At 34.4% G+C, this 16,843-nt stretch overlaps 1 protein-coding gene across 1 annotated transcript; it reads right to left on the reverse strand.

Moving 5' to 3' along the window:
- Positions 1 to 9,509: 9,509 nt before the first annotated feature.
- Positions 9,510 to 10,852, reverse strand: LOC132050174 (glycine-rich protein DC7.1-like). The gene is made up of 2 exons (XM_059441315.1): positions 10,686 to 10,852; positions 9,510 to 10,130 (listed from the first exon to the last, which is right to left on the reverse strand). Exons 1-2 carry the CDS (start codon positions 10,798 to 10,800, stop codon positions 9,946 to 9,948), a joined length of 300 nt encoding a protein of 99 aa, XP_059297298.1. The 5' UTR covers positions 10,801 to 10,852; the 3' UTR covers positions 9,510 to 9,945.
- Positions 10,853 to 16,843: the final 5,991 nt, after the last annotated feature.

Here is a 16,843-nt window from a genome sequence, read left to right on the forward strand (position 1 = left end):
AACTCCATTATACAATCATCAACATTGACAGTATATAACCTTTTTTTTGGTAATACATAATAATTACACAAAAGCTGGGAACTCAGCTCCCTGAAGTTGTTCGACAGTAACAACCAAAGTATGGTTAATATTACAGTCTAAGATTTGTCTATCAAAAGAAGTTCCTAAGATGTCTGCCCATACCGGCCGCTTCATTGGCAAACATAGGAGGAACTATCAAAAAGAGTGTCCTTCCTCAAAACTTTCCCTTTGCACCTTCCTTTGCCAGTAGGTTTGCTACCCTATTCTGTTCGCGGTAAGTGTGCTTGAGAGCATATAAGTTTCTTTTGGACAAGTTGGCTTTATTCCCTATCCATTTGTCATCGCAAAATCTTTATACAAAAACAAACAATTTATATGATCTAAATAAATGTTCAAATGCAAAGCTTCCAGTACCTTTTGTCCCTGTTCCAACTGTATCATATATTATGGCAATCACGAAACAGGCATTAGAAATATAAGAAGTCTTTGATGGCTCAAGATCTATCAATCAGCTTATACACAGATATAAGAATTGAAAAGTAATACATACATAATAATTACATAAGGATTTTTTTTTTTTTTTTGAAGCTATTGGCAGTAAATGAATATACCTGGAGGTCATGGGTGTGGATCACCTCCAGTAATTATAAATGGGGTTTTAGATTAAGGTCATGAGTTCATCAAAATTTTAAAAGGTTGGGATGATTTCCTCCTTTTTCTTCCTTGCCACTACTCAATTTCTGACTAAAAAAAAATTCCTCGAATCTGAACGAAACCCATATGCATATCAACTCCTTCCAATTCTTAAAATTCTTCAAAAGAAGTTTGCATCTTCATCAGTAAAATGCTTTTGGTGTTCACCCAAGAAGTTACTCAAATGGAAAAGAGAATAGTGGTGTGGAACTTTGAGTATGGGGCTAAAGTGGGTACATAATTATTTTATTTCCGTAAAGTGGGTATAGAATAGAACTATGAACTTTTATAGGAGCTATTAAGTAGCTAGATGAAGCTATCAAGGAAGTTATATCAATAGAGAAGTTAAAAATTTTATCAGTGAGGAAAACACGCGAAAGCACGCATTTGATGTTTGTTATCTATGTTTCTCTGTTGAACACTGAGCAAGAAAATGAAAAAAAATAGAGGAATACAATTCTGGCCTTTTAAAATTTGAATGGCAACGTGGCCTTAATTTAGAACCCCGTTAACAATCACTGAGGTTCATGTACTGGAGTCTGGAGGTGATCCAAATCCGGAGGTCATTAGCTTCTCTATTTGTTCAGTTATGTAATCATGAACGAAAGAGAGAGATATGATGTTCTAATCAACATAACACATACCTTAATTCCTAATTTTAGTCACGTCAAAACTTATGTCACACCCTGCACAATCAGATAAGAAATATTATTCAGGGTAAAAAAGAAAGCCAATTAAAATCTTTCCTGGAACATGTTCTTTGAAAGACGCCTACCTCCTTCGGCTTTTTTGCCTGTACAAAATTCTAGCAAGGTTTTGTTCGTTGTGATTCATACCATAAGTGAGACACAAGAAGCTTAAAGAACATTTCAAGGAAGGATTAAGAATTCTAGTTGGTTTATTACCACCCAAAAAAAAAAAAAAAAAAAAAAAAAAAAAACTTGCTTTAAACCAAATAAACTCATCAAAAATTAAACTCAAATATAATACTCACAAAGTATTGCTGAATCCCAATTGTTCAATCCCGCAGGAGAACATGAAAAACTCTTGATTTTTTGTTTAGACTTCCATAACTATACATTGCTCAATTAAGATTCTTTTGTGAATAAAAATATACATAACGTTGAACAATTAAAGAAAACAATTATTCAATTAACATGATCGAGAGAAATAAGTAAAAAAAAAAACACATGCACATAAACAACTGAAAAATCAGAAAGGAATGAGGATATGAAACAAACATAGCTTACGAATGAGAATAATGTGGAAGAAGAACACTTCACCTAAAGGCGCAGTTGCAAGCAATGAACTGTGGTACATATGGCCTGAACATTCAAAATATGTATAATAATAATAAACCAAATTGGGAAAAAAGCACACAAAGTTATTATTAAGTTGTAACTATTGGAAGAAGTTCTGAGCAACAGTGTATACCATATATATGGTGATTCTTACTTAATATGAATTTGGTTGAGGAATCTATAGATATTAGAAAGCTAGGCATAGATAAGGTGATGTGGCACCTCTCTATGACCTCCATTCTCATTTATCTTTTTTCTCCTTTTTTTTTACTTTTTTCCTTCTTCATTCTTCATTTATCTTATTTTAAACTAGCTCAAAAAAACTCTAAATTAAATTAATGGTGTTAATTGCCATTCATTTTTGAGTTAATACCTACCATGAAAGCTGCACGCGAGTTACAAAAATACCTCCGGAACTTCAAAGTTTTCTGGTAATAAATGTTTGTAATAAACTTTTCTCCTACCGCTTCAATGGTTTCTTTATTCTGTCATTAACTATTCTCCTTCCTAATATCAATCAAATAATAATGCATTTACACCGCTTTTCCTGTTCTCTCATTTAAGGTGCTCCTACAATAACTGTCAAATTAAAGAAAATGAGTTATGTGGAAATAAGCAAAGACAAGAACATGCCCTTTTGATACGGTAGGAAAACATAGTGAATTTTGCGCCTTTTTCCTAGCCAGAATTGAGAGCTAGAAGATTGAAAACCAAGAAAAAAAGGTCGGTAAATCGAGATGTCAATACTATTCTTTATGTACCTTTGTCACTCATTTTGTTTTTGTAGATTCATGAAAAATATTGATAGTTTGAACTCTAACTTGAGTTTTTAAGTTGTGATTTTGATTGCACGTGTAAGAAGCATATTGGATTACATCTATCTCTAAGTCAGGATTCATCTCAAATAGCATTTGTAGCAATTGTACTATTGTAGTATATCACAATTCTTAATTATTTTTTCGTAAACTTCTCTAAAGAAGCCATGTAAATATTGCAAGAACAAGAAAGGTCAGTTTAGAGAATGGAATCTCCATTTTCGGCAAGGCAATGATGAGGTGAATTCTCCTTTTATTAATAGACTTGGGAAATATTTTGTAACCATCAGATGATATCATTCTAACTATTCGTTCATTTCCCCTTCTTAGTAGATTTTTATTTATATTTTGTTGCTTTCAAATTTTGTACTGTTGTAGATATGGTGATCCCTAATTTAGAAAGTTAATGAGGGAGGTTTATGTTTTCTTGGATACTCAGGAGCAGATTTTGCCTATATTTTCAAGCTTTTATTATCAATTTTAAGCATTTTTCAAGATACTCATTTTTCTTTATTTTGTAATAATAATTGAGACATGTGTATTTTATATTCTTAGAGTTTTTATACTCAATTTGAGTATTTCTCAGGGACTCACTTTCCTTATTAGGTTAATGATCTTTTTTTCTTTTAATGTTATAAGTCATATCGATATTTTTAGGTATTGAATTTTACAAGATTCATCATTAAAAGTTGATACAAAATAAGAGACTCTAATCCGATAAGAATTAGATCATATATTTTCCAATCTTTCCAAAGGGCATAAGCTGCCGATTTCTTCTAAACATACAATTTGATAACCCTTTCTTATTTATTTTATATTACATGCAATTTATTTTGTTGCAAGGTCCTGGCATTGTTTTCTACCCAAAAAATAGTAGTAGGATTTCTAAATGGGAGAGATGGAGTATTTTTATTTCATTTTATATACTGTTTGACTAGGGTTGGCTTACTAAGGTGTTAAGTGGGCCGGGCCATAGTTAGTGGGCCCGGTTGGGGGCCGGGTTGGAGGAGGAAAAGAAAGTGTCCGTGCTATGCCCCTACCCATGTAGGGGTACGTAGTGGGCTAAGTGGGGCTCGAGCCTTTTTTTTTTTTTTTTAAGTTCTAATACAAAAGTAGACATTTACATTTACTATTAATAATAAAATTAACATTTACAACTAATGATAAAATTGCTAAATTAAAAAATGTTTAGTCTTCGTCAAATTCAAAAAGCTAGCCATTGTAAATTTAAAAAACTAGTCGTTGCTAATTTTATTTGAACCCTAAATTTATGAATAAGCGCACTTTGATCATATTTTCAAACTATAAATACCCCTCCATTCTTCTTCATTTTCACACAATTCTTCAACAATTCTCTCTTTATCTAAATTTGTTATTCAACTAGTGACATTACTTCACCTCCACCTTCTCCTCGAGAGTTCGAAAATCAACTTCAAGTGCGGTGTGGATGCATTTTGATCAAGTAAATTGGGAACATGTTAAATGTCCTAAATCTCCATCATATATCTCCACAAGTCAAGCTCGGGTATTAGCCTATTAGGGGGGGGTGGGGGGTGGATGGGGTCCTTCCAATGTGTGACACACACAAAAGAAGCATGAAATTTTTGGTGTTCACCCAATGATCAAAGGTATATTTGTGAGATAATTACTATCACAATCTAATATATACTATATTTCGAAAATGTATCAAAGGTATATTTATTGAGAAAACAAGATTGTCTAGCTTTAAAATACAATTTTTCAAGAAAACTAAAAATTTTATCAGTGAAAAAGAGACTCTAATTTATTGGGATACAATGTTTTTAAAATACTTATTATTAGTAAAAAATGTAGTACTTATCTTTTTTTTTTTTTTTTTTATTTGAAGTGGGCAACGTGGCCTTAATGAACCCCGTTAACCATCTCCGAGGTATTGGTGGGCGTGGGCTGGTGGTGATCCAAATCCGTGTCACCTCTATTTGTTCAGTTATGTAATCATGAACGAAAGAGAGAGAGATCTGATGTCTTCAATATAACACATACCTTAGGGTAATTTTAATCACGTCAAAACTTCCAACCCGGCACAATCAGATAAGAAATATTATTCAGGTTAAAAAAATTTTTCTTTTTTCTCAATCATTTTTTGCTTTTCGCAACTAATGTTTTTGGTGGTTTATTTTTTATATTTTCCCATTCTTTCATTCTCTGTTGTTATAAAAAAAAAATTATTAGAAAAAAAATTTACTTGTACAAATAGAAAGCATCAAAGTTCTCCTAAGATTTTGTCTAAAAAGAGGTGGACTAATTCTTCTCCATTAAGTGTCATCTACTCTTGACAAGTCGCTTAAGTAACAATACTTTGATATGTGTGAAAATATATCATTTTCTTGGTAATAACAAAGAATCTTTTATTACCACCAACCATCAACAAAATTCCTAGAATAAGAGCAAATCCTAACTACTTACCATGAAGGTTGTCAAGACACCATGTCTCTCGACTACTAATTACATAGAGTCTCTCTAAATATCCTATACATTTCCTTGCGCTTTGTATCTATGAACATTTTTCTATTCTTCCTACTTCAAAATATAAATAATATTTGTTGCATTATTGTAATAATATTCATAATTCCTAATTAATAATATCTTCCAATTCCTAGCTTGCCAAATGAAATATATTCTTGCACCATGGAAGAAGTTCAGCCTATAACTTCCTTTTTACTTAGTTACTCGCACCAACGTTTTTTGTGTATAAATTGCAGAGGGATCATATTAGCCTCTACCTCGCATGATGTATTTGACACCCCTAGCCATCCTGGAACGCCTCGCCAAATTGTCAGAGACCATGCACACTCAAATAAATGCGTGTGTGTCCTCCATTTCGTCTTGCTCACATAGTACACACGTTGCTTTATCGCAACTATGCCTATTCCCTCCTATCTTTTGTCAACTTTTGTTACGAGTGAAGCCACCATAGTATGAACCGGAAATGCACCGGGTTGGAGTAGCTTACTCCATATCGGATCATGTGTGTCAATTGTTTTTTGATGTGAACATTGTGAGGTAGCTCATCGTGACGTGATTTGCGAATCCTTCGAAGCATGTACCTTCTGGAGATCGACTAAACCATTGTTGCATCCCTAGCTTAATTTTATTTAGTTTCTTCCGCAGAAATTTATCACCGTGTGGAGTATGATTCCAAAAATCATTTTCATTATACTTAAATTATTAATGTGTAGTTAGTACTATTCTTTGATGGCATGTGTTTCTAATGTAATTAAAATACATGTATTATTGAAAACAGGGAACTTGTGACTATGCCTATACTAGGAAAGATTATCAAATATTGGCACCAAAGAGAATATACATGACTGTTGCTCTCCATAAAACAAAAAAGAGTAAAGTGTGAAGTATTTCAAAAATAACATGTCACAACGAGTGCATTCTTTATTTACCAGTTATTACAATTTTGTAAAGTTTGGGGGTCTCCACCTACAAATTATTACCAGTAGATGTTCTTTTGAATCTTTATGTTCATGCTGATAATCAGTAGTGACATTTGCTTTTATTTCATTTTAGATGGTAGTGAATTTAAAAAAAAAAAAAAAATTATGACCGCGTACAAGCGCGAACATTTTCACTAGTTTTCTAATAGAGTGGGTAATTGTGAAGTAAATATAGCAGAGGGAGATTAGGACAGTGTGGTGTATTTTGAGGAGGAAGATATATTAAATATATGATGAATTTGACACATTAATAACACATCGGAGTTGAAAACCTTAGGGTTTTGGCTTGAAATAGCGCTGCCGGTGTGCCGCATTCTTCACTCTTGTTGACTAATTTCTGTTTTTTGCGAACATTGACTCAGAATCTAGTATATGAATTGATTGAAGAATGCTCGAAGAAGGCGGTTAGTGGAGATGAGCGAAAGAAAAGTAAAAGACGGAAGGTTTGGTTTCAAACAACGTGAAGTAATTAATTTTAACAGCTGCATGGGCTTGGGAAAATAAACGGCTGTAGATGGGTTTAATAAGGTAAATAAACGGACAGAATATATTGAACTTTTTTCAATTTAATTTTAGTGGCAGAAAAGAATTAAAGAAGGGAAAAAATCCAATAAAAAAAAAAAGGAAAAACATAAATGTTAATGCCGGGCAAAGAGACGTACTACGTCACCGGCACTTTACCCAGCTTTATATAGATATATATAGATTATACTAAAAATAATTTTTTTTCCACTTTAGCATATCAAGAGAGAGACAATTTCATTTTTCATATTTTACCTTAACATTAACTACTTATTCCTCAAGACTTTTGAAATGCTAATAGTCAATAGTAAAAAATGCACTTAATTTATAATTTTGCAAGGGAAGTGCAAAGCTGTTTTGGACAAGTAAATGTGTAGGCAGAGGAGGACCTAGGATTTTGACGCAGAGGGGGCACCTATGACCACTGCCTTAATATAAATATGTCACCTATTATGTGAAAGTTTGGTGTGCAACTCTTTAAAAACTTAATAATTATGCTAAGTTATTGGTAAAGTAGTAGTATAAACTTCAAAATTGGAGGAAATGAAAATAGGTTTATATTAGAACGGAAATAAAACAAACTCAACAAAAAAATAGAAATAAAGGTGCTGCAATCGAGACTCGAACCTAGGCGTCATATAAGAACCTAAAGGACACAACAATCAAATGCACCAAAACAATGGATATCTCTTTAGGGTCCTTTTAAATACATATACATTCTAATATGTACGGGTATTTCCGAGGTTGGGGGGACACGTGACCCCCCTCCTAATAGGGTGGCTCCGCCTCTAGGTGTACGGAAGGAGTATAGGTTATAATAGTTTTATACATTGGATACTAAATCCGAAATTTCTGATTTCGCACTGATAACGTTAGGGAAAGATAGTGGAATGTTCTCTCGTTCCTTAATTAATTCAGTGTCCTATTTTTATCTAGCAACATTCATTAACCTTTAGATAAAGCTTGATCATAACTCTTTATATACCAAATTCCCAATTCGTAGGTCATATTTATATATGCTTGTTTAACTTTCACCACTGATGCAGTTGTGAAATCGAATAACAAGAATGAATAACATGGTGGTGGACATGGCGGATATAATGGCGTGGTCAGATGATTAATATCTAGATACGGTGGAACTTGGAAGTAGCTCACGTACTAGATCTAGCCCTTTTACCGCTCCAACGGAAGGAAAGAGTCCTTTAGGTGTCGGAAATAACGCTGCGACGGAAAAAAGTAGTTCTCCAGTTGCCGTATATAACTCCCCAAGTAACGGAGTTAACCCTTCAAGCGGTGTATATAGCCCCCCAAGTGGTGTAAATAACTTCACAAGTAGCCTATTTAATACACAGGTGGCGTATACACCTCCCTACGTGGAGCACAGTGGCGCGCGCGGTGTGATTGCCAGAGAAATAAGGTTGAGAGATCTTGCCTTGATATTCTTGGGGTCATCACTATTTGTCTTCATTTAGTACTTTTTTTCAAGGCATTTGTATTACTATTTCTTCGTACTAGTCATTATTTATGCACTTTGCTTTGTCAAGTCGACTATTTGGCTTATTGTTGACCTGCCAAAGATATTAGTCACCTGTTTAGTTGACCAAGTCTTTTGCAAGTCTAATATTTGTAATTCTTGTAAGAGTTTGTTTGAATGAAATGTTAAAGAAATAAATCTTAAATTGTCCAAGAACATAGAGGAGTTTTTTTCGCAATTAGACAAAATTGCAGGAACCATCAGACTAGAAAATCTGTTTGACTCTCATGGGCTTTTGTTATAATGTTTTTTTGGTTTTCTTGCTAACATGCCAAGAGTGGTTTTACATAAGATCACCATGAACGTTATATATATATATGCTTTACTCGATCATGTTTTGCTTTTTATATCTTTTTCTTTTTAATATTGGCTGAAGTACTTAAATACATAAGAAATTATTCATCTTTACCTATTTATGATAGCAGGGAACATGACTTATTCTCAAGATTGCGAATTCTACATTTTAATGAGGCTTACTTGTAGATATGATCTTTTGGTGTCCATACAGTATAAAAAATTCTTTACACTGACTATGTATATAGCTTAGACTCTTTTAATATTTGTAGCTCCTCTTGTTTGGACTCAAACATTTCTGGGTATCGAGACAAAAATTTCCAATTAATCTCCCTGGTTAGACCTTCATGCTTGCTCAATATTATTAAATGCGTGTGAAAAAGAAATATTCGAGGGATCATACACAAGGACTCACTCAAACTTGTCCAGTAAAGTTTAATTTCGTAACGGAAAAACCGGAACATATTTAAGGGGATTCATATATATATATATATATATAAATTATTCCCAATATAGATAATTATATATATACTTTAAATTCTAAGTATGTCACTAACACCATACCAAATTCAAGAAATATACCATCAACAACACTAAAGGAATTGGATTTTCATAAGCGATTTTGTAGGTCAGGTTATCATTTCCTTTGGAGTTATGTGACGGGTTTTCTTCGTGCGAACATGTAATTTTTATCGGAGCTCCAAAATGAATATCAGATGTTGCACGAGAAATAGTAAAAGAGTTAAGTTGATTGAATAAAAAATAGACATAATACATAAATAGACCCTTCAACTTGGGTTCAGCTAGCAAGTATGTGTTATGTAAAGAAGAATAGAGACAATAATTAAATACAAAGGAAAGATATAACTTTATTAGAATTTCGCTTAACTATTTGGATGACAATTACATGTAAACGAAAACGGATGCATACTATAAAGTAAGTTCCCTGATATAATTAACTACGTAAAGAAACCTGACGTGATAATTGATAACCATCCATTCATAGTAAATGAATGGAGATTTATTATACATTTATTCATACTTCCAACAACAAAACTATACCTGCTACTACACACAATACTGAAATATAAATAGCCACCATGAATATTCTTCATATATATATATTTATATTCCTTAGTAATTAATCAATTAGTATAGGCCATCCTCCATAACCACCACCAGGATAATATCCACCATATCCTCCTCTTGGATAACCACCGCTATGTCCACGGCCACCACCAGGATAATATCCACCATATCCTCCTCTGGGATAACCGCCATTATATCCATGGCCACCACCAGTATCCACCATATCCTCCTCCGGGATAACGGCCATTATATCCGCGGCCACCACCATATCCTCCTCCAAATCCACCTCGTCCCATTCCTCCTGGAAGTCCTGCTCCTCTGTGTCCGTGAATAACTACATCTAGAAATTTGGCATCGTTTAACTCATTTTCCTGTCCTGCACCATTAATCATACATATGCATGTTAGTAAGGGTGGTAAATGGAGGGTTTGTGTTGAATTTGGACGGTTTGTGCTAAATTTGAATGGGTTAAAATGGACTGAACCAATAATTAAATAGATCATTGTTCAGAAGTTAACTCGTACTGAGATAGATAGGGCCAAGATGGATTAAACAATGAGTCATATCCAACCCGCCCAACTCTTACCAAGTTTTAACTTTTTAAAATTTGTTTTCTTATAATTTTTGTAATTACCTAACAAAACTATTTAAAAATAATAATTATTATTGTAGCTTATCCCAATTTATATGAATAGGTTGGGAGTGGTGAGTAAAAGGATTAAAATACTTAATTTAGAAAAAGAATTAGAGATAGATTCTTCGATTTTTTTTAAAAGAAAATAGAATTTACATATCACTAAAATTTATTACAAGTCAAGTTAACTAACAAGTCAAGATATTTAATTTTTGTTTTGAGAAAATACAGTCAAGGAAATGGTTTAACTCTTTATACAGTAACCCTTTTACATAAAATGAGACAGAGATAGTATACCGTTGTCCTGAGAAGTGGTGGAGCTCTGAGCCAACTCCCTAGCTGCAACCTCTGAGGTTATCACAAGAAAAATAGCCAAAACAATGCCTAGAACCATAAATGCCTTTGATCCCATTTTTTGTTTTCTTGTTTGAAACAATATAGTAAAATATAACTACTTGGGGAGGAAACTTATGAACATTTTGCCTCAATTTATAGCATAATCATGTGAACTTCTTGGGGAGCTAAAATGGAAGATTTCATTAATGAAGTACCGGACTAGTAATTAATTAAGTTGGCAGATTCATAGATTGATTAGAGTCGACTTTTCCATAAAGCACGTACAAAACGATATCTCCTAAATAACTATATATAGTTTAGGTCGGCTTTTCCATAAAGCACGTACAAAATGATTTCTCCTAAAAAACTATATATAGCATTTTTCCTTTAGCTATACAAAGTATATGTATATATGGCTGAGAATTGAACAGATCATGTTGTTTGCATTTACTATATATATCTTGATATCTTTCTGGAAGATATACTCTAACCTAGCTTTTTGATTTAATCTATATCCAAAAATGTTATAAAAGTCTTGATTATTTTACTAGCTAGAAATTAATACTATCTTAATTAAAGGTGACATGTCCCAAATTAGGGTGGAACGTGATTGGCACGTGACTTAAGCTATATGCTGAGTGAGAAATAAAACATTCAAATCCATTTGCGGCACTGATATATGAAACGTGAATCCCATCAAAATATACTACTCCTTTCGTCCAATTTATATGATGGTGTTTGACTGAGCACAAAGTTTAAGAGTAAAAGGAGAGACAAGGTGGAACACTTAATTCAATGGAAGATCAATGAAGGAAATTCAAGTTTTTGGTGGGATAACTGGACTGGAAAAGGAAGACTTGCTCGATGGTAACGCAAAACACCTCCGTCGAGGGCGGTATCTGATTACTTTTGCAATGATGGATGGAACACCACAAAACTTAACAAAATCCTTCCTCATGAGATAGTGATACATATCCAAGGAATTACTAGAGAATTTCCACTTCTGAAAGATCAGCCTATATGGACCGATAACAAAGATGGGAAATTTTCTTGTAAATCAACTTGGAACTGTATCAGGATACATCATAACCCCTCCATGATCAACAAGATTATATGGCACAAGAAAAATCCCTTTAAAGTTTCATTCTTTCTCTAGAGATTGATGAAACACAAAGTTGTTGTTGACCTTAACTTGGCGAAATTTGGCATCAACATCCCCTCTATGTGTTCTTGTTGCATCAGTCATAAAGAAGAGTCTGAGGAGCACCTATTCTTTGATAGTATGATCAACAACAATATCTGGAAGTATTTCAATCAAGTGTTTGGCATTAGTAGTGGTCCGGCTAATCTAAGACATCTTACGATCACTTGGTAGCTGACAAAAGATAAAAATGACATTCAAAAAATGGCTCTTCAAATTCTTCCTGGAATTATTGTATGGCAGGTATGGAAAGCAAGATGTAAGAGCAGATTTGAGAACGTGAAAATGCATCATAACAGGATTATCCCTCAAATTTGTCAACAACTTATTATCATTATCCACAAGCAAATTCCCAAGATCCCTCCTTTGCTTGATTGGGAAGCTTTTCAAAAAGTGATGGAGTTTGCTAAGGAGTATATCACCGCTATCCCTGTAAAATGGAATCCTCCCAAAACTGGATACATAAAGCTGAATACTGATGGGTGCTCTAAAGGAAACCCAGGAATGAGTGCAGGAGGTGGAATAATGAGAAATGATAGGGGCCATATGGTGAACATATTTGCCATGCCTTTTGGATGTATGACTAATAACAAGGCAGAGGCCATGTCTTTGAAGATGGGGATTGAGTGGTGTAATAGGAATGGAATAAAGAAAATCGAAATAGAATGCGATTCTATGCTTCTAATGGACTGGATTTCTAGGAAGAATGATGTTCCATGGGAGCTATGGGGCATCATCAACAACATTCGAGGGATGCTGTCCCAACTGGAAGGCTGGTCAATTCACCATTGCTTCAGAGAAGGAAACAAAAGTGTTATACCCCGCATTTTCAGAGCATGAGTATGACATGTACCTCACCGCAAAGAATGGAGTATCGGAGACGTCCCATGATGTATTGAAAGGCACAAGCCATGGAAAGTACGTAACAACGAAGAAAAAAGATTAATTACAATCTCGTAAGTCGTAGTCGGGAAAGAGTATTTTGGAGCACGAGAACATGGCCATTATTAGTATAATAGTTGATAAATATCATGTATGGAGAGTTTCGAAATATTTCGAGATCGAGCAAATTGAAGAAAATAAATTCGACGAAAATTTGAGAAATCTTTGTGATTTTTAGTCAACTTTGGAGGCGCATATCTCCTAGTATATTTGGAGTTTTAAGGTGAAACAAAAGCCTAAAATGAAGTTCGTCGACTCTAATTTGTAATGCAATAAATCTCTTGTTGATAGGACATCGGAGTAGAGAATTATAGACGTTACAAACTGAGCTGACGAAACAGAAACAAAACTGCAACGAAGCAACAGTAGGCGCTACAAGATCGCGCGATCGTAGCCACAGCCACGGCGCCGCCTCAGCCCCTATAAAAAGGGTTAAACCCCCATTTTTTTTCATCTAAAAAGTTCCAAAAATTTCCAGAAAATTCAGCAACAAAGGGAGCATTATACATCACAAAAATTGAGGATTTTGAGTGAAATTTCAAGTAACGAAGTATCAATCGAGGTCCGGGCAACCCGTAGTCGCGAATATAATTTCGTTTAGTGTTGGAGTGGCTTGGGAACAAGAAAATGATGAAGATTTGGCTACCTTCATAAAACAAGGTATGAATCATCAAATCCCTCTCTTTATCAAGTTTGATTAAGGGATATTTGAAAGAATAAAGATTATAGTTGTTGTGTTGGTGTTGTTGGATTATGGATTGAGGGTTGAAGAGAAATTTGGATGAAAATACATATAATTGTCTTGTACGATGTTGAGGATGTTGTTAGTATTAATTTCGACTTCCTTACGGAAATAAAGTTATTAATTAGTCGTATCCCAAGTTGGTTAGTTGGGAAATTTAGAAAACAAAGGTGTGGGCTGTTTTATGGCATATGTTGGTGTTAGAAATGATGTTATTACTATTGGTATTGTTGTTGAGGTTGTTGGTTGTTGAATTGGAATTTCGGGCTAGGCACATAAACAGGGGAAATGCTGCCCGAATTTTGACAGAATTTAAAAGGGCTTTCATTAAGTGTTTAAGACGAGCGTATGACGATGATCCTAACGATATTATGAATGGTTCTATATGTAGATTACGAGGCTACGAATAATTCTTAAGCGAGTTGCAAGACAGGAAATAAGTTGGAAGTCGAGAATTTGTCTTCCAGGTATGTTAAGGCTAGTCCCCTTCTTTCTAAAGGCATGATCCTTTCGTTATAAACCTTTATGTCGTACCATAATATCATTGTTTCCGCAAATGCTAGAAATCCACGAATCTCGCGATCCTTATGATGTTATTGAGCTCCCAAAGGCATGATTCTTTTCTTACCAAACTATGCTTGAATTCCATGAAAACTCTCATTTCCAAGAATGTTAGAGATTCATGACTTAGAGATTCATGACTTTTAAAGTTTCTATGATGGTAGAGTTGAATAATTTCCTATATGATAACCATGATGATGATCATAAGGGATTTATTTATCCAAGCTCCAAGGCATACGGATTTCATGTTATTATGAGATAATTTTATTCACGGAGAGATTTCCATGTACCGAGCTATATATTATTATGATGACGATATGAGAACGTTGAACCATTTCTTGATGTCTCAATTTTGTTCATGGAAGATGACTATTTCTTTTAAGATTCCAAAAGTACATGACTTGATGCCCTATGAGATTTATGGTCTTATTCTACGTTTTCTCTTAGTTCTATTCTCCATTGATAGTCTCACCTTAAATTAATTGTTCCTTCAAGGTGAGACAAAGCGACGATAATTATTCCATAATATAATCGGAGGTTACCGACCTTACGTCACTCCGATACAGTTGTGGGTTTTGATTGGGCTCTTATGCATGCTTTATATATATGTATGTATTTTCTCACACCGCGCGCGCTATAGTCGGCCGGGCGAGGCACGTGATGTGCACACCACCGCGCTGGGCATGTTATGATATGGCCCCGGACGCGGGAGGCCTGGACGCAGGCTAATGATGATAACACCGAGCCTTAAATGGCCGGGCATGATACTACTTATATATTACACCGAGCCTTCATGGCCGGGCATGTTACTTTCACCCCGAGCCTTTATGGCCGGGCATGTTACTATGTATATGTATGAAATGTTTTTTTTAAAAGGCTAAGCATGCATGACATCCGCCTTATGAGGCATCCGTATGTTCGTGTTATCTCTCTTACTCATTGTTACTTTTCATATCTATATTATGTTATTATTCATGCCTTACATACTCGGTCATTATTCGTACCGACGTCCCTTCTGTGGACGCCGCGTTTCATGCCACGTGTGTGTACGTATGTGTAGAAGATATTGCTAGAAGATGTTCCACCGGATTGGCGAGCTCCATTTCTTTCCGAGTGTTGCCGAGTCGCAGTATCCATGTCATGGTATAATGATTTATGTTAGAGACTTTGCGAGTACGCAGTCACGTATATAGTATGTCAGTTTTGTAGGCGGCTATTTAAGCCGATGTATCCTTATACATTACTTTACAGATTCCATATGATTACAGTTTACTTGGTTTAAGAAAGACGAGAAGAATATTTTTCTAGAAAGCTTCCGTTATGCATTTCAATTCATGACCTGAAGGTCTAGTGAGATTATGAGTATAACGAGAGCCAGTGGGTTCGCTCGACTCTAAGTAAGGGTCGGGTGCCCATCATGCCCTATCAGGATTGGGGTGTGACACAAAGTTGCGAATTTATTGGCTAACTGGGGTCTACAATGCAGTAGAGATATATTTGAAACAGATATACAGAACATTCCGAGAGAGATCAGGGGAGCTATCAATGTAGATAGAATGCAATTACCATCTTTCAGAATGAAGACTCATCGAAATGCCTTTTGCTTAGATAGACAAATGTATAGGCTATATAATTTTGATGTTCCTTAATAGGTGATAAATCTCTGTATAGGAGAGATTGGTAGCAATCTCTCAACGAGAAGGCTTTTGTAAGCTTAGAAGGAAATTCTACTTATTTGATGATATGGAGCATGCTCCACTCTAAGTAGGTGCAAGGAGATCTACTCCTTTGCTATGTAATCGGTGCAATTAAATATATATATATATATATATATATATATATATATATATATATATATATATATATATATATATATATATATAATATGCTGCCATGCTCTAGTGATAGAGATGGGAGAGATTGATAAAAAAAAAAAAAGGAAAACTTTGACTTGTGGTCTAAAACAAGTCATTGATATTTGTGTGGCTCTAAAACATTTCATTAAGGGTAAAACATGAAGTTTAAATTAAATTGTTACTAAATATATAATTGTGTTATGTTTTTTCGGAATTGGTTAAAATGAAAGAGTGTGATGTAAATTGAGACAAGTAAGAGTAAAGTTATAAAGTGTAACTCGACAATTAATACCCACTGAACTAAGCTAGTCATCAGCCTCTAAAGAAAACTAAAATTCTAAATACATAATATCTCCTTCATTATTTGTAATTGGAGATGAACTTTTGTATGTCCTATTAATCAGTGACAAGTTGAGAGTTTTATCCCACACTATACAAGTTGTAATTGTCCAACATTAACGCACTTGTGCTATGCAGACGATACCACTCTCTTCTCTTCTAGCGACTTACTATCTCTTAAATTAGTTATGAAGAATTTCAAGATCTATATGGAGCTGTATTTGGACAAATAATTAACAAAAGGAAGTCTTTTGTACTTACTGTTTGCAACTTTTCAGTACGTTTTCGTTTTTTTAGTCAAAAGTTTGCTTCTCATTCATCTTTCGAACCAAAAAGTTACAAGTGCTTTGAGGGAGTTGCATATTAAGCCTCCCTATCTAGTGAGAGAGGCAGAACAACCTATCTAATCTCCTAAAAGATGAGTTAAATGCAGAATTAGAGGAATAAATTTACGACACTGAATATATACTACATGCTA

This window comes from Lycium ferocissimum, chromosome 1 (assembly GCF_029784015.1).
Source record: "Lycium ferocissimum isolate CSIRO_LF1 chromosome 1, AGI_CSIRO_Lferr_CH_V1, whole genome shotgun sequence".
NCBI lineage: Eukaryota > Viridiplantae > Streptophyta > Magnoliopsida > Solanales > Solanaceae > Lycium > Lycium ferocissimum.

What these genes read in the sequence shown, in the direction of transcription:
- LOC132050174 (XM_059441315.1), bottom strand. Translation starts at nt 10,800, where the DNA reads ATGGGATCAAAGGCATTTATGGTTCTAGGCATTGTTTTGGCTATTTTT. An exon ending in CACCACTTCTCAGGACAACG is followed by an intron (nt 10,131 to 10,685) that starts GTATACTATCTC and finishes TTAATGGTGCAG; the next exon opens with GACAGGAAAATGAGTTAAAC.